Raw genomic sequence first — 20,690 nt, 5'->3', positions numbered from 1 at the left:
CTTTAATAATTATCTGAGCCCACAACCTAAACTGCTTTACATAAGAGCACAAAACCACTACTTTGCACAATTTCACACAATGAATCTTCTCAAAATGTGACTACTGTCTCAATCAAGGAAGGATGTACTTCTTTCGTTGGGAATGTTAAAAGAATTGTTCCCCTTCTTGGAAATCCGGTCACCATCCCAGTCTGCAGCATTTCTGTTGGTCTGCATTAGCAGACACAGCATTCAATCATGGGTGGAGTGTCAGCATGTATCAGCGTATGTCTGAGCCATCACATGTTACATTACATATATGTGATTAAAAATTACTTTCCTATTATTTCAGATTATAAATTGGGTAATGGATCTCTTCTTAAAACCGTGTGCATGTGTAGGTTACTGTCTATAAACTGCGTTTCAGGCAGTGGTGGGGACAATAAATATTCTGAGGGGAGAGGAAGGCAGGGGAGGGACAGCTTAGGAGTACGGGATTAACCAACCACACACAAAATAGATAAGGAACAAGGGATACATACAGATGTACAGCACAGGGAATGGTACCCAACATCTTATAATAACCTATAATGGAATATAATCTGCAAAAAAAACCGAACCACTGGACTTCCCTGGTGGTCAGTGGCTGAGACCCCACGCTCCCAGTGTAGGGGGCCGGGATTTGATCCCTGGTCAGGGAACTAGATCCCACGTGCAGCAACTAAAGATCCCACATGCTGCAACTAAAGATCCCACATGCCGCAACTGAAAGATCCCACACACCGCAACGAAGACCCGGCACAGCCAAATAAATAAATAAATATTTAAAACGGACAACCAAAAGAAACTGAACCACTATGTTGTACACCTGAAACACGGTAAGTCCCCTACATACAAACGAGTTCCGTTCCGAGAGCGCGTTTGTAAGTCCAACTTGTTTGAAAGTCCAACAAAGTTAGCCTAGGTACCCAACTAACACAACTGGCTATATTGTACTGTACTGTAATAAGGTTTATAATACTTTTCACACAAATAATACATAAAAAACAAACAAAAAATAAAGAAAACATTTTTAATCTTACAATATAGTACCTTGAAAAGTACAGTAGTACCAACTACATCACTGCTGCTTTTACACCTGCTTCTGGACATCCTGGGCTTGAGATGAAGATACTGTACTACTGTACTCTATACAGTACTGTACAGCAAAGTACACAAAAGCACAGCCACTTATAGAGGATGCACGCACGTGACAATGTACACCAGACGTGAAGAAACTTAAGTGACTGGACATGCGAATGCACGTTCACGTCTTTGAAAGTTTGCAACTTGAAGGTTGTATGTAGGGGACTTACTGTAACATAACATTGTAAATCAACTACACTTCAATTTTAAAAATTATATATGTATGTAAACATATATATTCAGTGAGGGAGCACTGCATCCCTAACCTGCTGGCCTCCCAGCTCCTCTTGTGCACCTCTCCCTCCTCCCCTACTTAGTCCACTTCAGCTGCTCCTACTGCTCTGCCCTTCCTCTCCCTGCCAAGCACCACCCACCTTTGACCCCACCCCACCCATGTCTTGTGCCTAAAGACTCCCCTGCCCCCTGGAGTTCTTGGCACCTTCTCAGTGGAGTGTTCCTGTTTTAAATTGCAGCCCTGCCCACCTGCCCGGCCACATGGCACTGCCTATTCCACTTCCCTGCTTCCTTTTCCTCCATAGCTCTTACCACCGCTATGTATATACTTTACCTCCTCATCCGTTTCACCCATAGAATGAAAGCTCCAGGAGGGCAAGGATTTTGCTGTATCCTCAGGCCCTAGAACAGTATCTGGATAGATACCTTTATGATCTACTTATGTATTAATGGTTTAGAAATACCAATTTTGAAATCTTGAGTTATAATTGCAAGATTAAAATTAAACTGAAAACTCAGCGTCTCTATATGTTCCCATCTTTAATCTCTGTATAGAAATAGAGAGACACTGTACTGAGAAGCCGGAGCAGCAGTGCAACAAAGAGTAGCCCCCGCTCACAGCAACTAGAGAAAGCCCTCATGCAGCAACAAAGACCCAATGCAGCCAAAAAAAAAAAAGAGAGAGAGAGAGAGAGGATACTGGTACCCAGGGGTGAATTTAATTAAAATAAGCCAATTTATTCTCAGAAAAACAATGAGACTTGGAACATACTGAAATTTCATTTACTTGAAATTATTAGGCCTTGGACTTCCTAGGTGGCGCAGTGGTAAAGAACCTGCCTGCCAATGCAGGGGACACGGGTTCGAGCCCTGCCCTGGGAGGATTCCACATGCCACAGAGCAGCTAAGCCCGTGCGCCACAATTATTAAACCTGTGCTCTAGAGCCCGTGAGCCACAACTACTGAGCCCATGTGCCGCAACTACTGAAGCCCACGCACCTAGGGCCCGTGCTCCACCACAAGAGAAGCCACTACAATGAGGAGCCTGCACACCACAATGAAGAGTAGCCCCCGCTCGCAGCAACTAGAGAAAGCCCGTGTGTAGCAATGAAGACCCAACGCAGCCAATAAATAACTAAAATTAATTAATTAATTAAAAAAAATTATTAGGCTTTAATCAGCTTTCTCTAATTCTGCCTTTCAGTGTCTTTTAACTCCTCCCTGCTCTGCCTACCTAAGCAGTTGCTAAATTCTCTGGATTCTAATTCTGGCACGCCTCTCACCCTTTCCACCTCTTCCCTTCCCCCGCCCCCCTTTCTCAGGTCTGCCTCACATCTCTAGTTGTCCCACGCACTGCTGTGGATTAATCTGGAAGCAGAGTACCTGTTGAGTCACTCACCTTCTCAGCTGAGTCAATGGCTCCTAACTTCCTGTTACTCGAGTACAAATGCCTCAGAGGTACCATGGGGCTCAACATCCCCTCTGCCTCCCTCCATGCACCTCCATCCCTAAGCTCCTCCCAAACAGGACCAGTCCCCACACCCCAGACCTGGTGCCTCCTTTGTTCCTTTCCAGGCCTCACTCCCGACTGAAATTCAGTGCTTCCACCAAAGCTCGGCTCCAGCGCAAGGAGCCCTTCCTGCCCCTCAAGCTGGACACTGGCTCACAGCAGTTCGTAGCACCTCTCTGTGGCCACTGCAAGGCTGCTCCCCATTGAAGTTCTGTGTCCTTGTCGTTTCTCCCTCCCCACTGTGGGCTCCTGGAGGGCAGGGGCTGTCTTTTTCTTCTTTGTGCCCCATACAGTATCTTTCACAGACTAAGTTCTCTAAACGTGTGTTAAATTTAAAAGGAGGCAAATTCTTTAAGCGCTAAGTCACAGGAGAGAACAGATTGATTGGTATGTCTGGCTAAGTAACAAACGAGGCAGGACACAGTTTTGCAGGATACAGCAAAGGCTACTTGCAGAAATTAAGACTTGGATATCAGTTTAAAACAATACACACAGGGAAAAGCAAAGCAGAAGAATGAAGTGGTTTGGGGCAAAAATGCCCTGCCTGAGAATACTGAAACTGAGGGACCAGCCCTAACATCTAACAGTGAAAATGTTTATCTCAATCTTTTTGTGACTTGTTGATTTTCATCTTTGGACAAAATCAGAAATTCTGAAATATAAAGAACTCTGCTTAAATATGAGGAGAAAGAGCACAGATAATATTCTGGGAGCCTGCATTGCACTGCCAAAACCAGGGTCTCCCATCTTCTCGTGGCCCCTCACTCCTGAGAGACCTGGTCCTTGCCATCACTTAAAGTCCTTGCTGATCCAAGCAGGCCCAGCCAGTAAGGCAGAGCGGCCGCCAGCTGCCAGCATCTACGGATGGTAACTAGGCTTGCTGCTGAATCGACAAGATGAGGTGTGGCCTTCTGATATACGCCAATATTTTTCCATCTAAAAGATTGTTTGGGAACATTGTGTTAATGAAGGAAAAACCCTTGCTGTGCTCTGAGAACAGTGAGTCACAGGTTAGTGACGGAAGGGAACATACCAGTCAGACCCAAATTTAGGGCCAAAGGAGAATTATGACAGGACAGAATAATAGAGGTGACTCTGAAAGCCCCCAGTCCTGGGGTCTGCCTGGCTTTTATCTGGGAAAATTACTTTGGGAATTGAATACAATTTCCCAGCTGTAGGGACTCCACGCTGCCAACCATCACCAGGAAGACACGATCATAAAAGGAAGCGTGGTAGATTACGTGAGAAACAACCTCTGTCTTCTACTTCCCTCAACGTAAAGAGCCAATAAAGTGACTAACTTGGATGGATGTCAGAGCTTACAGCCCTCAGTTATTTCAGCCTCTATTAAAACAAATAAGTAATCTGAGGTTAGAGAAGATACCTTCTTGTAATTATGATTACAAGATTCTAATCATTAGAACTCAAAAAAAAAATTTCATGCAGCATGTCTTCGTAAAGACCAACCAGCGGGAACTATTAATAGGAAAGCCTAGAGCCATTTAAACATGAAATCTGAATAGAAGCAAACATAGTAATGAAAAAGATAAAGCTTGTCTCAACAGAAGCACAAAGCAGATAATCACAATTCAAGCCATAAACGTACCCTCGAGTACAACTTCCTCTCTTCTCCTTGACTCCATTATCCTTTTTCATTTTATCAAATAATGTATAACTGCCTTTCTCCTTTTCTGGAATGTTTCCTCGGAAGCAGCTGAGCAAATATCCATGTCACCCCAGGACCAAATCCAAATTACCTTCTTTTAAAGTCCATTTGATCGAGCCTGTCCTCTTGCTGACGGCGTGCAAACTTCCATCCAGGGTTGACACAAACAACAAGGTTTCAGGAAGTGTCACAGTGCTAGGACTTCCAAAAATCTGCAATGAGAGGTAGAAGGATCTACGTGGTCAATATGATTCTTCACCATGGGCGGGTACAACCACAAACAGGCCCCTCCCTTACCACAGAAGTTATCTTTCTAAAATCCACCACCTTACAGATGAAGAGACGAAGGATGACAAGCCAAAGTTCCCATCAAGGGCATGTGTCTGGACAACAGCTGGGCCAGGACTAGAACCAGGTTGCCTTATTCTATCTGAGCAGCGATCCTTCCTGCACACGGGCTTATGACCTAACATGTCAGGGACTGGATTAATCCCTGGCCTTCTGAAATAATCCAAGGCCAGCCTGCGCTGAAATAGATGGAGAAAGTATGCTCAGCTTTCTGACTTCCTTCTGTTGGTTATATTTTACTTTCTCAAACCTGGTTATCTTGCAAGACTCCATGATAAAGAAGGATGCCAACACACCCACACACACCCACGTGTACTTACAAAATTTTTAAAGGCAAGGAATTAGGGGGACATGTTTAAAGCAAAATAGGAAAAATAGCTTTCATTCTATAAGGAGTTAATAATAAAACACTAAGATTTTGAGAGACATGTTACTCAAAAAATGTATAAAAAAACATAAGCCAAATCTTATAATCAAGATACAATTTATATCAAAATGTACCTTTTATGCTTAATGAAATAAAAAAAATTCTACAGAAAATAGGTAAAGGTAGTGAAATTCACTTTCTCATCCATTGTTGGTGGCAATGAAAATTATGTCAGTGCAATCTTTCTGGAAAGCATAAAAGTACTCACATTTTTGATACTGTAGTTCTATGTCTACATCCTACAGAAATAACTCCAGATATGGAAAAAGCTCTTTGCACAATGATACTCATTACAACCCATTTATAAACACACACAAAAAAAGAGAAAGACCTGAACTTCTAAATGGCTAAAACAAATTATGACACACTCAATGGAATATTATGTAATTATTAAAACAGCACTTGGAAGAATCTATAATATAGAAAAATGCTCATACACGTTATCACGTGAAAAATATAGAATCCAGGGACTTCCCTGGTGGCGCAGTGATTAAGAATCCGCCTGCCAATGCAGGGGACACAGGTTCACATGCCACAGAGCAACTAAGTCCATGAGCCACAGCCACTGAGCCTGTGCCCTGGACCTCGCGTGCCAAAAACTACTGAGCCTGTGCGCCTAGATCCCGTGCTCCACAACAAGAGAAGCCACAGCAGTGAGATGTCCGTGCACCGCAATGAAGTAGCCCCTGCTCACTGCCACTAGAGAAAGCCCGCGCACAGCAATGAAGACAGCAATGAAGACCCAATGCCCAATAATAAATAAATTAATTTGTAAAAAATATATATATATGTATATATATATATATAATCCAAAATTTAATGTACATTGTGGTTATAATTATACTGGACAGTTTTTGTGGGGTTTTTTTTTGGCCTGCCCATCCTCTAGCTTTGCTAGGAACTGTACACTCACCCACATGGTTTCCACGGGAACAGCCATGTGTGACTGTATGAGCCACGTATAAGCAGGCAATAGCCGGTATGGTTTCCTAGGACAACACCCTTTTGAAGTCTGGGTCCACTCAGCAATGCCACTCTGTAATGAGATTTTCTCTTCCTTTGTCACTACACTGTCCCACCAATCAGCTGGTTCCTATAGGTCTTGAATTAAAAACAGGCCAATGCAACTTGCTTATATTGTGACAGTTTGAATTTTGGCACAAATGTTATTTTTAAAATACAGGAGTATGGTTGGCTTTTAGCATAAAACATTAAGACTGGAGGGTTACCTGTGCATGGTAGCCTGACCCCACAATACCTGGTCGCTCTCGGTAAAAGTCGGGATGACGCTAGTTAATCCCTCAAAAGGGAAAGTCTGATCAACGGCTCTCTCCAGGGCAGCATGAGGTGGCAGGACAAACACTCCAGTCCCTGCACTCCTTTTCCAAGGTGGAGACCCCCTGGCAAAGGGGCGAAGCAGCTGCCAGAACCTCCTCTCACTTCTTGCCTCTATCTGGCCTGGAGAGGAAGAAGTTCCAGCCTCCACTTTCCCCGGGGCCAGGGCCCCTCACCCAGAAGGAGGGAAACACCACCAAGCCTCACCGCTGCCACTGAGCCTACTCTCCATGTAAAGCCTGAAGGCTGAGGAAGAAGAGTCTGCTTCTAACTCCACCTTTGCAACTAGGCAATCAGTCTCAGTACAAGCCGACTCAGGAAACAGAAGCCCCAAGGGTGGTGTGTGCCCTGGGCAGAATTCAAAGGTCTTGTACACCAACTATTTCGGGGGTGTTAAAGTTATTTTAGTCCATGGGGTATTGATGGTGACAAGCCTCATCTGGACTTGCTCACACCTGAAGCAGAGGAACACACATCCCCCAGAGCACCTGGCCTGGAGAACAGTGGCCCTGTGACGACCGCTGAGGACTGGAGCTAAATGGGACTGGCGGGGGCGAGGGTGGGGGGGGGGGGGGTGCTGCCTCCCACTGAGAAGGGGGATGGGTCTGCAGCTTGATGTGGGGCGGCTGGATTAAGTTAGGTGGGGGCAACGTGAGCCTGAGTAAATGAGAAGGGAAGCTGTACGCATATCTGGGGGCCAACAGGCGGAAATCCCCTCCATCTGTCAAATAGTTACCACAGGAACAACCATTTTTAGGTCTTGGGAATCACACCAGAATGGGGCTGAACAATCTGGGTGGATGAGGTACTACGAAATTAAACTTGGGAGATTTCTGTGGATATGTTTTCTGCCACGTGGAAAAAGCTGGATGAGAGAGAGAAAGACAAAGACAAAAAGAAAGAAGACTTAGAAGAAACATGTCTGAAAGGCTGGAAGAGAGGCCCTGGCCTCCACGGCTCCTCAGGCCTGTCCAAGCTCCTGTCCTTGGGCCCAGGGACACCTAATCCATGCAATCAATTCCCCTCTTTACTTAAACTAGTTGGAACTAGGTTTCTGTGCCTTGAGACTGAAACAGTCCTAAACAAACACACACACACACACACGGCTGTTTAATATATATAGAGAAAAAAAGATGGCAAAAATATTGCAAAATTATAGCCATAGTTTTTTCTCCTCTATTTTTAAAAATTTTCAGGGAACTTCCCTTGGCAGTCCAGTGTTTGGGACTTCACCTTCCAACGCAGGGGGTGCAGGTTTGATCCCTGGTCAGGGACCTAGCGTCCCACATGCCTCAAGATCAAAAAAACCGCAACATAAAACAGAAGCAATACTGTAACAAACTCAATAAAGACTTAAAAAAATTTTTTAAATAAAAATTATGCATAATATGATCATGTAATAATGCAATGAATTTTTCATAAAATACAAAGGAGATGGACAAGTTAGCAGGTGGAAGACAAACTGGGATTTAAAGGAGCTTCAGCGAGCCCCTAAGTTCCAGAAGCACTTTCCACCTCAGGATATTAGGCAACCCGATCACCTTTGATCACTGATATCTACCAAACAAGGGACAGAAGTTTAGATCTAAACACAGAGGTCTCCCGGTCAGGGAATATGCGTCCAGAATAGAAGAGTTTTGTTGTTATTAAAGCCTATAGTACAACTATAATTAATTAAATGCCCCCAAATACATCTTATCACAGTATTAATATTAAAAGGGGGTAATATTTACTAAAACATATCAGCGCTGCTCTACTACTAATGTGGAAACAAAAGCCACCTGCCTTGTCTGAGCATCTTGGAAACCACAGGAAGAGCAATTGTCTATGGTTGGTTGATGACTCGAAATAAAACACTAATCACATAACTAACATGGTCTTCTAAAAATCTCAGAAAGAGCAGCTTTGGCTAGGAGTCGAATTTAGCAACCGAGAGTGCTAAATTAATCACAGCATCCACAGTGACATTACAAACCCTATCACACCCGACAGATTTTTCTTCTTTGAAGCTCCTGACAGTTTCAAATTAGAACAAGCCACTTTGAACAGTGTTATTCTCTCATGAGGCAAATTAATATCACAAAATTTCTGCCTTTCCCCCCGCCCCTGGGCGTTTTTTAGAGCATGAAAATGTTTGCCTTCAGATATAGTTGCTGTAACTCACGTGACGTCAATAAGCTTCTAGATGCCTTGTGCGATACTGAGCACAGCTGAGAGCTATTTGTACCTAAACATCTAAAAACACTGCTTCACAGTAATGACCTTGCATATCACCTGCACCCTGTTGGTCCTGCCTTTTCCCTGCGATGGATGAGTTAGCAGCAGGCCCTAGAGTCTCCAGAGAGCCTGAAAGCAGACAGAAAAGGCTGATCTTGCAGATCTGCTTCACACTGCCTACCTGGAATCTGACTCAATTTTCAAACTGGTGGGTTATACACTCCTGGTTTTAACAGTGACTTCTAAAAAAGTAACCGCAGTGACGTTGTAGAGGCAGTGATGGCTCATCTACTCTAGCCCAAAACAAGACATCCATTAGCTAATTGGTCCTCATGGAAGTCTGGCCACATACGCCCTCTCACACGAGGTGACCCTGACATAACAATTCTGGAGATGCCCAGTCTGAGGACCACGGAGCCTGGCAATTCGGGCCAGATGATGCTGGGGAAGTGGGTGTCTGTAAAATCAGCTTACTTCACTTACATTAATTCCGTGGTAAAAAAACAGTCCTCACTGCCGCCCTGCTCAGCCAAGACTGGATTTGTGAAAACATAATTCCAGGGCTGGATCCTAATGTTGAATATTCTGATGACAAAGCAAGATTTCTGCAAGTCCACCTGCTACACCACTCATAAAATGCACCACTTGCTTTGCCTTTCCCACAAAGCCGTGAGTGAAAGCAGCTGCCAACTGCTCACACAGAGACGATTAAAAGGCAGCAAGTCGTCGACAGCCTCATTCACTAATATTCTCAACTCAGCTGTCAGCTGCTCCTGCATTAATTACCTCGACTGCTTGTATTTCAGGTAAGAAAAAAGTCTTTTCTCAAACGATTCTGAAATAGCTTTGTTTAGAACAAGTCTTCAGTAAAGAGCACTACAGACACAAGGGACAGATATGTGTTTAGGTAGTACAAAAACGAAACCGCCTCTAACACAAACCCACCAATTTCTGAACTAGTACTTGGGATGCGTCAGGCCAGAGGTGGCTCACCGGCAGCTGGAGGAGAAGAGCCAGCAAAGCCAGGGTTTGGTTCCTGCTGCCAGACTATCACTGAAGTGCCTGCTCCCACCCTCTGGCCCCCGAGGAAAAACAGCAGGAAGCACGCTGCCCTAAGATTCAGAACACAGGGCAGCCCCGTGCTCCCCACCAGGGTTTTCCAAAAGGCTGCATTTCCCAAAGGAACACAGTTCTAACATTTCAGATATGTATTTCAAGAACCAGCCCACGGGTTAACGGACTACCTAGTAACAAGGGTCAGAAAAAAGATTAATAAACTTGGCACAGACCTTTCACCTCGAAGTCAGAGGGATGAAGCGGGGCCAGGCACGCATGTGTCTCATACCCAACTTTCCCAAGTGATCTGCATTTGAGTATTGCAGTATCGTTTCTATTTCCCAAACCAGTGTGTCCTACCCCCACAAATAAAGCTGTGCACACACACAGAAGACCCACCACGGTGAACAAGAGAGCCACACACTTCTCAGGTGGCGTGCAAACTGATCAGGTCTAACCCAAGTGCCCATCTCCAAAAGCTCAATTTATGTCAGCCCTGTAGTGCTAGTGTGCTAGTGTAGCAGAAGTAAAAATAGTTAAAATAAAAATCATTCCTGCGAAGCTTCTCCCCTTCTTACCCCCACTCCAACAGACCAAAACATTTCTAATTATACTAGAATACAATAACCTAATAACAAAATGATATATATTTTTTTCTTTTAGGAGTATCACACTGATTTCCAGGATTTGCTGAGAGGCTGGGGTTTTGGGTTGTTGGTGGTTTTTGTTTTAACTAATTTTTCTTCAATGTTCACTGGATTACTGCGTAATCCTCACTTTAGTTTTATTTACTTAAGGTTAAGAAAACTATTCCTCCAAACTAAAAATATAATATTTGCATAAGTCTAGCAAGGCTATTGGCATGTTTCCAGCAGAATATCCTCACACAACATAGTGTGTTGCACCTAAATGCCTGGAACCGACAACCTGCCACCAACAACCAGTCTGCCTTGTGCAGTGCAGGGCTCCCTGCCAGGGCTCAAACGCACTGGACAGCGGGCCACAGAGGTAAAGCGAAGGTAAAGTGACTTTTGGTAGGTGGACGAATACACATTACGGTATTACAGGTAAGACTTAAAACAGGTACGCAAGTGAGGGAAGGATTACATAGGGAAGATTCCCAAGCTATTCTGTTTTACTACTTAGGACACGTGAAATTTTGAAAACAATTAAAATTGCATATCACCAAGTACAGAATAATAAACTGCAAGTGGATTAGAATGTGCTAGGGAATCAGAGCTTATCATTATTAACCTTAGCAGCAATGCTCGGAGGTGAGAAGGGCACGCTCTGCCGGCGGATGTACCAACGCCAAAGGCCCTTAAAGGGAAGAGAAAATAAGACTGCACGTATGCATGTGTGGCTGTGGCGAGGGAGGCAGTTTCTGATGGATAAGAACTAGAGGTGAGGGCTAATGGCAAACAGACTGGATCCTTCTGCCGGCTGTAATCAGCTGAAAGCCACAGGATGGGTGAGCTGATTTTAAGAGATATGGGTAAAACACTTTCTGGAGTGCCATAACGGATACTAGTCCTATAGGGCTTCTCATCAAAACTTTTTAAAAAAAGGAAACTTATGTAATTCAGCACGAAGTTCCTCAAAACAGTATTATGTAACATAGTCCCTTGGTGGGCACTAAATGACATTCAAAAAAAAGGACATCTGTGTCTACAATTCTATTAGCAGCCATATTATCTACTTTAGGCTGTAAACTTCAACAAAGCCTGGCTATTTGCAACTCCGGTTGCTTCACAAAACTACCAAGCAGAGTAGTCATTCTAATGCCATTTGGCCGCATGATAGAAGACTGTGCCCAAAGATGACCAAAAAACCACCAGGAATTCACCAAAGCAGCATAAGATGGAAATCGGTGCCCAGTAAATGCCAGCACACCCCCACTACATTACATTCTCTTGTTGAAAAATAAAGCCCACATGAGTATTCTCATAATGATCAGGAGAGCAGGCTAAACTAGCAGCTCCAAAAGGCCTTCCTTTGAAGTTATCTTAGGTAAAGGCCTGATCAGACAGATACAACAACGATTTTTACTCTCATCAAACCCTGCTCCCCACCTCCCACCTCATTTACACACCTGATCCAACAGTAAAGCACTCAGCTCCAGATGTGGAGACTTCTATAGAGCCATCTGTACACAATGCCACAGAAACCTCACTGGGTTTATCCCAACTCAGTAGACTCAAGATTACAAAGAGTTAAAACACTGGTGATATTAAGAGACTTTTGTGTTTATGTCTTCACGATTTCAACTGACTACAAAATCATTCCAAATTCTATTACGTTTTGTTTACCTGTGTGTAGGTCAGCAGTGCTCCACCAACCACATAGTTCCTTTTCTAACCTAGCCCATCAGTTGCTTTGTTTCCTGATATTAGGTCAATAAAGGTAACCGTGCCATTTGCTTTGGATGGGAGTCAGGGGTCTTGCTGGGATGCAGTAAGGGGCAGGGCCTACCTGAAAAGCACTGTGTGGTTTCCAAACTAAGCAACTGAGAGAGTTAAATTAGTATTTGTGGCAACTCTTGCGTGTGGTATAATTAACCACCACCCAAGACAGTTCACAATTCTTTGGTGGTTTAGCCTACTCCTTTAATGGACCTGATAAAAGGTTCCTCATACGGTCTGCTTTCGTCCTGAGAGGAAAGGTAGGCTAATTTCACAACAGGTTAAGATACTTTCCCCAACTGGTTCTGAGGCCCCAGGCTAAGCGTCTAAGTTCAAGCAGCTGGCAGTTCCCTTTGCCTTCTCGGTCCCTCTGCCATCAACTTATATTGACACGAGGGGAGGAGGAAATATATTCGGGCGTGAAAGGTGCTACTGGAAACTCTTTACCACAAGGAACCGAGCCTTTGTTCTTAGGGTGGCATCAAATCTCTAGGATCCTCAAGCATTTTATAAATATTAAAACTAAAACCCAAGGTTTCACCATCATTTAGTGGTTGAGATTTTTTTTTTTTGGCCTCACCACGTGGCACGTGGGATCTTAGTTCCCCAACCAGGGATCGCACCTGTGCCCTTGGCAATGGAAGCATGGAGTCTTAAGCACTGGACTGCCAGGGAAGCCCCATGGTTGAGATTCAGAATGCACGTATTGCCACTGTTATTTTGTTGTCTTCACTGAAGATAAACAGCAGCAATTCAGGCCTTGTAAAAACTGAGAAACCTATTAGGCTCACTTACCTTAACGGAGCAGTGTCGTAAACAAACTAAATAAAGGTCTGACTTAGACCGTAAATTCATAAGGAGACTACCAGCCTTACAAAAAGCCAGATTTGATCCATTTGACTGCATATATTCATCTGCAATTAAACCTATTAATTAGGTAGTCTTTGAACAAAAACCCCACAGCGGGGGGGGGGGGGGGGGGGGAGAGACTCAGATACCTAATTTTTCAGTCCTGATAATAGCAACTAATCTGAAACTGTCAATTTTATTCTTTACACTTGGTGAGAGATTTCTTTTTTCGGGGGGAAGGGGGGGTGGGGAACAGAAGAGGCCAAGTAGAAAGTGGTTAAATGCTCTAGTTAAATAAAAATTACCTACAAACAACTCTATGACATAATTGCCACCTATGCTTGCCAGATGTTGCCAAGCTTTATGATGGAAGTCAAACACTATGAAATATGCCTGAGGTTGAGCTACCTGGTCAGGCTGACTTGCCCTAGTCTGAAGCACATCTGAAGATTATCCACTGCCCTGCTGGCCCAGTCCACCATGCCACCTTCCCCTCTCCAATCAGCTGATGGTCACTGAAGTCCATACGTTTCCATGTAACACAGATCAAACAGAAAGGACTGTTATGGCTTCTGGGATATGCTGCTTCGGAGGTGAAAAGAACTGAAGGGGAGCATTCACCCAAACCTCTCAGTTCACAGGGGAGAAAGGCAAGGCCCAGAGAGGTGAAGTGACTAGCCCAAGGCACCGCAGGCAGCAAACTGTAGACCCAGGACTAGAACCAAGGTCTCCATCTCCCCTCTGGTCCTCTGCCCACTACATCACACTGTAATTTCACTGCTTTAAATCATGGTTCTCTGAGAAACGTAAGCTTCAATTACCTGAGGCCTGAAGCTCAACCCTCGCTGTCCTGCTGGGGCAGATGGAGATCAGTACTCTGCTCTGATATGCGGGTAGGATCGTTGTAATTTGTAGATTCTACACAGACACTCAGTGTACCAGAAGCCACTGCAAATTATACAGGGTGGGGTCTTTAAAAAATGTTCTGGATAAAAATTCCTGAGATCCCACTGTAGATCTAAGTAGGCGGGGATAACATCATAGAAAGTCAAAGGTCACAGCCTTGACCACCATAAAAGAAAATTCCTGCAATACGTTTATCCAGCCCAGTTCTGATGGTTTAAAAAAAGTGCTCTTTGATGATGATGATGATGACACAGTGGCCGCTGGCCATTCCTTTGATGAAGCGAGTCATTCTTTTAATGCCAGAGCCAAGGAAACGCATACTACTGATTAGCACGGGACAACTCCTTTGAACAGTGAGGACCACTTTAATGACACACATACACCAATGAGCTTCATGCAGTGAGCCGTGACTGCTTCACTAAGCAGGAGTAAGATGCTCGCAAAAAAGGAAAGAAATACCAGTCTGAATATTGACTTTTTCATGTGAAAGAAAATCTTATGAACAAGATCCTACTGTATAGCACAGGGAACAATATTCAATACCCTATAATAAACCATAATGGAAAATAACATGAAAAGAAATGTATATATATGTGTGTGTGTGTATGTATAACTGAATCACTCTGCTGTATAGCAGAAACTAGTACATCATAAATCAACTATAAGTCAACAAATTTTGAAACAAATAATAAATAAATAATAAAAAATAAAACCTTATGCCACGGGATTTCCATAATCTCAGCATAGGTTTCTATTTTCTAGGCTCCTCTGAGAGGCAAATGTAAACATCTCAGTGCAACTCTCACACATCTGGACAGAGACAGGAAAGTGTCAGAAACTGCTTGGAAGACTGTGTTGGCACAACCAAACCTACGGAGCTGTGGTGTGAAAACTGAGGACTGAGAAACTGGCCGAGATGGAAGGATGCTGCTTCCTCCAGCTCATCAAGGGTAGGCGGGAAGTGAGAGCAGGAAAGAATTACCAGCAAGGAAATATCAAGCTTTTGGGTTCAAGGAAGAAGCCCTTCCAGACACCGAGGAGGACAGAACTCCCTCTGAAGAAAGGAAAAACAGCTGTCCACGGCCAGGAGGGGAGAGGGGACAGGCTTTAATAGGACACGCCCTGCTGCCAACAGGCTCCATTCTCCCAGCGGCCTCTCCTCCTGAAGTCACCACCCTCGTCAGGCTTCTGCCTCATCTGGAGGTCATCCAACCTCACTGCCAACGTCTCTAGGTCAGAAGAGTGTCTTCCATGGGCATCTGAACTGCGGGGCAAGGTGGCTAAGCTTCCAAATCTGGTTTTTCTTTTGAAAACTGAGGAACAGCAATATCCCTTTGAATGCTCGGAAAGCAAAATAAATATTAAGAATGTCAAAGACAAGAGTTACGTAACTATTAGGGAAGATCATTTTATTAAAGAAATTGGTTCTAGCCAAAGATACCATCAGAAAGTAAACAAAACTCAAAACCTGATCATCCACTCTGTCCCAGACCTCAATTGCTCCCCAGCTCTTACGCTCGTGGGCAGACAGCGACAGTGTGAGAGCTGGTGCTGACATTCTAGAATAATTAAGACAAGGTTAAAATATGTTTGGCCTGTGGTGTTTAAGAAGGAAGAAAAGTATAACTGCTGAAAAGGTTTTCACCAAACGGTACTGTGTTACAAGTTCTAGGACTGTATTTGAATTACCTGAAAATTCACTTACATAGAAGCCCTCATTTTCTGAAGATGCTAAACTAATTCAACATATATTTGTTAAGCTTCATTTTTAGTGCCTGGACAGTATAATGTGGCTGCTAGAAGGGCAGTCACTTACCTCCCTGTGCCTTGGTTTTCTCACCTGTAAAATGGGGACAATAATAATACCAACTTCAAAGGAGTGTTGGGTTAATATGTGCAATGAGTTAATATGTGTAAAAGCTCTCCGTGTACAGTGAGCATCACATGAGTGTTGGTTCTTATGATGCTGATTAATCAAGAGCTGTGTAAGGCCCTAGGATCTAATCACAGCAGTGATCTGATTCCTGCCCTCATGGAGCTTACAGTCCAATAGGGACCACAGTAGTAAAAATGTCACATAAACAGAATGGCAAATTGCAGTAAGTGCTATGAAAGAGACGTACTGGGAACCATAAGAGCATAACAGGAGAAGCTGATCTGGTCTCGTGTTGAGGGGACATGGATCACAGTGTCAAAGGTTATTCTGAAGGAGTAACATCCGAGGTAAGATCTACAGGAAGTAGGGGGGAAGGACGGGAAGAATGTCCTGGGCAGAACAAACAGCCTGTGCAAAGGCCCTGAGACTGAAAATAATTTGCCGTGTTTGAGGACCTAACAGGCCAGTGCTGCTGGAGAGAGAAAGCAGAGGGGGGATGGGACAAGGAGGGGCTGGGGAAGCAGATAGAAGGCTGAGTGTGTGGGGACTTCCCTGGCGGTCCAGTGGTTAGGACTCCGCGCTTCAACTGCAGGAGGCACAGGTTCAATCCCTGGTCAGGGAACTAAGATCCCGAAAGCCACGTGATGTGGCCAAAAATTTTAAAAAAAGTTTTTTAATTAAAAAAGGAAAAAGAAGGCCGAATGTGTATTTGTATGGCACAAGGCACAAAATCCCTGTTTTATTTGCTTCCTGTGCAGCTCACAGAAAGAGCAGGAGGGCATGCTATTCATGTGGGTGTAGAGCAGACCCGGAGGGAAAAACTCTCCTCGAAGGTGAAGCGTTAGATAACACCGAACTGTCTGTGTTCACACCCCAGGTGAGTCTTTTCTGGTGTTTTCATTTACACCAACGTCAGACTGGTGTTGCTTAGCTGGTTCACACCTGAACAGGAGCATTAACACACCGAAGCTTCATGGGCGAGTTTAATATATAAGACTGTCTTTGTGATGAAATGTGGCCTACAGAACAACCTCCAACACCTGGTCTCTGGCTTTCGAGACCCCTTATCTGAGGGACTTCTCTGTCCAGACCCCATGCACTGGATCACACAGCCCCCTCGGAAGGCCCAGGAGGGAAGCATGCCCCCTCCTCCCCTCTTCCTCTCTGGGGTGCTCCCTCTCTGCAGTACCTGCAGGCACCCCCACGGCTATTCTCGCCACAGGAGGCAGAAATCCAGGGGGCACTAACCCTGCAGATGGAGGTAAGTCCCGGATCACGGGCTCACGTTACTCAGGTAGGTTGGCAGGGACGTGTGGTATTTATCAATCTCTTCCAGGCACTCCCTGGTTCACGCTTCTTCCTGTTGGCTGACTTCTACGTCCAACTTACTTGCTGGTTCACTTATTTCAACCCCACCCCCGAGCTGGACTCTCTGCTCCTACAGATACACAGAAAGTAGGGTCCTGTTTCGCAGGAGGCACTGGAGGCTCAAGGCCTATAAGAGTCCTGCCTTCAAGGAGTTTACCACTTAGCAGAGAAACAGTGCAATTCAGGGGAAGAGATGGCAGGTGCTGTGAGCAGGCCTTCCGGAAGCTGGCCTGGCAGCACGCCCAGGCCCTGCCCAGAGCAGTTCCCTAAGGTTCTGAGCACACACTTCCCTGCTCAGGCCTTCTGCTCACTCCTTGGCCTGTGTTCATGCAACTCCAAAGGCTGCTAATCATCCTTAAAACTCCAACGTAAGAAAAAACCCCAAGGTATCCCCATGAGCCTGGCATGTGCTCAACAGATGTTTTTTGGGTAAATGAAGCTGAAGGAAGATGAGACGGGACACAGGGATATGAGTCCTGGTTTGGGCTCTGAGCCAGTCATTAAATTTCTCTGGGCATCAGTTTCCGATTCTATGAAGTAAGAAGACTGGGTTGGATGTGCCCTTTAGCTCAGAAGCGTGACGATCCATGGTTTAGCAGGTCCTCACCTCTCCTCAGGCCTTACTGTAGATTCCTCTGGCCCCCAACCAAACAAAACATGCCCCAAACCCACATAAGAATGAGAGCATTTAGAAGTCTTGATGCCTTTGAACACAATGCCCAATCCCGGTCTTGCAACACCCCAGTGTCTCCACTTATCTTGAACTATTGCAACACTGGAAATTAGTAATACTCTGATTCACTTAAGGTTCAGGGTGGGGAAATGAAACACCATAGAAATCGACTAACGTTATGCGGGAGGAGGTGGGTGACTCTTGAGTACGCGGCGAGTACACATACTTGCTATAGACTCTAAGACCAACCATCTCCTAAACCAAAAGGGAGATCTCTGTTCTTCTCCAAACCACAAATCAGATAAGTGACTGAACTCCCCCGCACACCCCACCCCCTGCCCCGAAAGCCCCGGAGACTTCCAAGTACTGAACCATCAGATAAAGATGACGTAGGGCTGGTTTTAGAGGCAACTGTGGTTTGGTCCCCAGCTCGAGTACCAAAACTACAGATAAACTTGTTCTTAACCTCTCTGTGTAAAGAAAACCGTTTTCCTCTTTGCAAAACCACACCATAGCAAGTGGAAAATGAACCCTAACACAACGACTGGATGAGGTCGCTGGGTCGTTCAGAGCGAGGTCGTGTCCTCGAGGTCAGAGTCCCCAAACCCGGCTTCACACCATTTTTGCAGTATTTGAGTTTATCTGGAGATCTTATAAATATTCCACAATATAAAGACTATTTAATTTTGTTTGTAAAGAAAAGAAAAATATATGTGTATATATATATGTGTGTATACACACACACACACATCACATGTGTACTTGGGAGCAGAACCATCACAAAAATCAAAGAATTGCTGGCTCTGTTCCCTGAGTCACAGGGGCTTCTCAGGTTTCCATGACAGATTTTTAAACCTTCTCTTGTCATATTATCATTAAAAATTGACAACAGTTATATTCAAGACCCCATTTTTGCTCAGGATTTGCAAACATACGAGCGGTCAACACCAGTCCTCCTGAAGATTAGATGAGAAACAAACCGAAGGACAAACGAGGGTAGAGACCCCAACGCTAAGTGACGTGATACCGCTGGGTGTGCGGGGAGGGCCCGGTGATCAGGGAAGGCCTACACTTCTGCTGGGCCCTGCAGGACCAGTAAGCCGAGCCTGGGGAAACCACAGCCCACTGCTAGGGCAACTTGCAGGCCCCCATCTCCCTTGCTCTGCTCTACGTTTTTCTTTCTCTCCACAGGATTTTATCACCTTCCCACATTCTTTATATTTATGTATTTATCGTGCTATTGTTTCTTGCCTGTCTTCACCAAGTAGATGGGAGTTTCACAAGAGCAGGAGTCTTTGTTTTGCTCATTAATGTGTCCCAAGCCCCTCAAACAGTGCTTGGCATATAATATGTACTCAATAAATCCAGTGGATGAACTGGTGGATGAACTGATGGGATCCACTACATTCAGGAGCTGGGGAGCTGGGAGGCTCAAAGCAGAGCAGCCCCTCCCCCCCCACCTTCCCCCACCCAGCTAAGAGGGAATGTGAAACAGTACAGCTAGGGCACTTGTCCCTTTAACCTAAGTGGTTCCTAATTCGAAGACCTTTGGAAACAGGCTCACTGAAGAGACTGTCTAGTTCCATGGCCCTGTTTTAGGGATGAGGAACAGAGGGGAAATAACTCATTTGTCCAAAGTCTCCCAGTGCCCAACCCCTCACCTCCCAACTCCCACTCGCTGAAAGAATACATTTTTATCCTGTGGGTCAAAACACATACGAAAACAGAAGACTGTGCCTATAAACGACTTTTCGAAACAGCTAAAATGACACGCGATGCCAATCTAGCTACTGATGCGTGCAGAACTGGAGCTGCTGCTCGGGATTTCCTTTGCGCGTGAAGTTTGGACAGGAAACGTCGCCCCCAGCCCGGGGTTCAACCCAGGTGTTAGGTCAGATGCCGAGCCCCATTCAGAGGCTGACTTCAGGGACTTCCCCGAAGGGCCAGTGGTTAGGACTCTGCACCTCCACTGTGGGGGTGGAGGGCCTGGGTTCGATCCCTGGTTGGGGAACTAAGACCCCCACAAGCCTTGCAGGGTGGCCAAAAAAAAAAAAAGAGGCTGACTTCAAAGAATGATCTTCCAATTCTACGGACCTTTGTCAACAAGCTTCCAGCAGAGTTTAGATTTGGTCCAGCCCAGTTCATGTGAGTTTTAGAAGTGAGTTTCCTCTTGTTTCTACACCAGCTCTTAGGACTCTGAGTTACAACCGAGGTGCAGCGGTTGAAACAGTGATGGGCATCTCCTGCAGGGCCTTCTGCGGTGCGGCTTTTCAACAGTGCGCCTGCGGTAAAAACCCTTCGGGCTGCGAGGCCAGTGAATGTCCAGATACCCAGCTCTCACTCGGAAACGGGAAGGAGGGCATCACAAACTGGGCCCTCCGGCGATCTGCTTCAACATACACATTCTCACCCTGATGAGAAAGTCCCTGTTTGTTTACCAGCTTCATTCCTGTACATTAACTCTCCAACTTATTCCTTCCACAAATGTCTCCCATACCCACTCCCCTTAGCTACTTCACTCCGGCTACAGAAGGCTCTTTCCAAACTTGAAGGATGGTTTTTACCCACCAGCGTATGTGAAGGAACCTGGAAAACAGTATTGTTTGGATTCCTTAGGCCTCTTAATGTATGGAGAGGGCAAATAATAATAATAATAAGC

At 45.0% G+C, this 20,690-nt stretch overlaps 1 protein-coding gene across 5 annotated transcripts in view; it reads right to left on the bottom strand.

Annotated features, from left to right (window-relative positions):
• The window catches only part of ERN1 (endoplasmic reticulum to nucleus signaling 1), an 83,648-nt gene that overhangs the window by 53,700 nt on the left and 9,258 nt on the right, over positions 1 to 20,690 (bottom strand). For 2 of the 5 annotated variants that reach the window (XM_057714650.1, XM_057714649.1), the window contains exon 2: positions 4,666 to 4,786. In XM_057714650.1, the coding sequence (XP_057570633.1) occupies positions 4,666 to 4,786 (121 nt within the window). The other 3 variants (XM_057714646.1, XM_057714647.1, XM_057714648.1) reach the window with 3 other exon arrangements.

The sequence above is a fragment of the Hippopotamus amphibius genome, chromosome 17, assembly GCF_030028045.1.
Source record: "Hippopotamus amphibius kiboko isolate mHipAmp2 chromosome 17, mHipAmp2.hap2, whole genome shotgun sequence".
Lineage (NCBI taxonomy): Eukaryota > Metazoa > Chordata > Mammalia > Artiodactyla > Hippopotamidae > Hippopotamus > Hippopotamus amphibius.
Note: the sequence above shows the minus strand (reverse complement) of the source record. Positions and strands in the feature narration are given on the sequence as shown.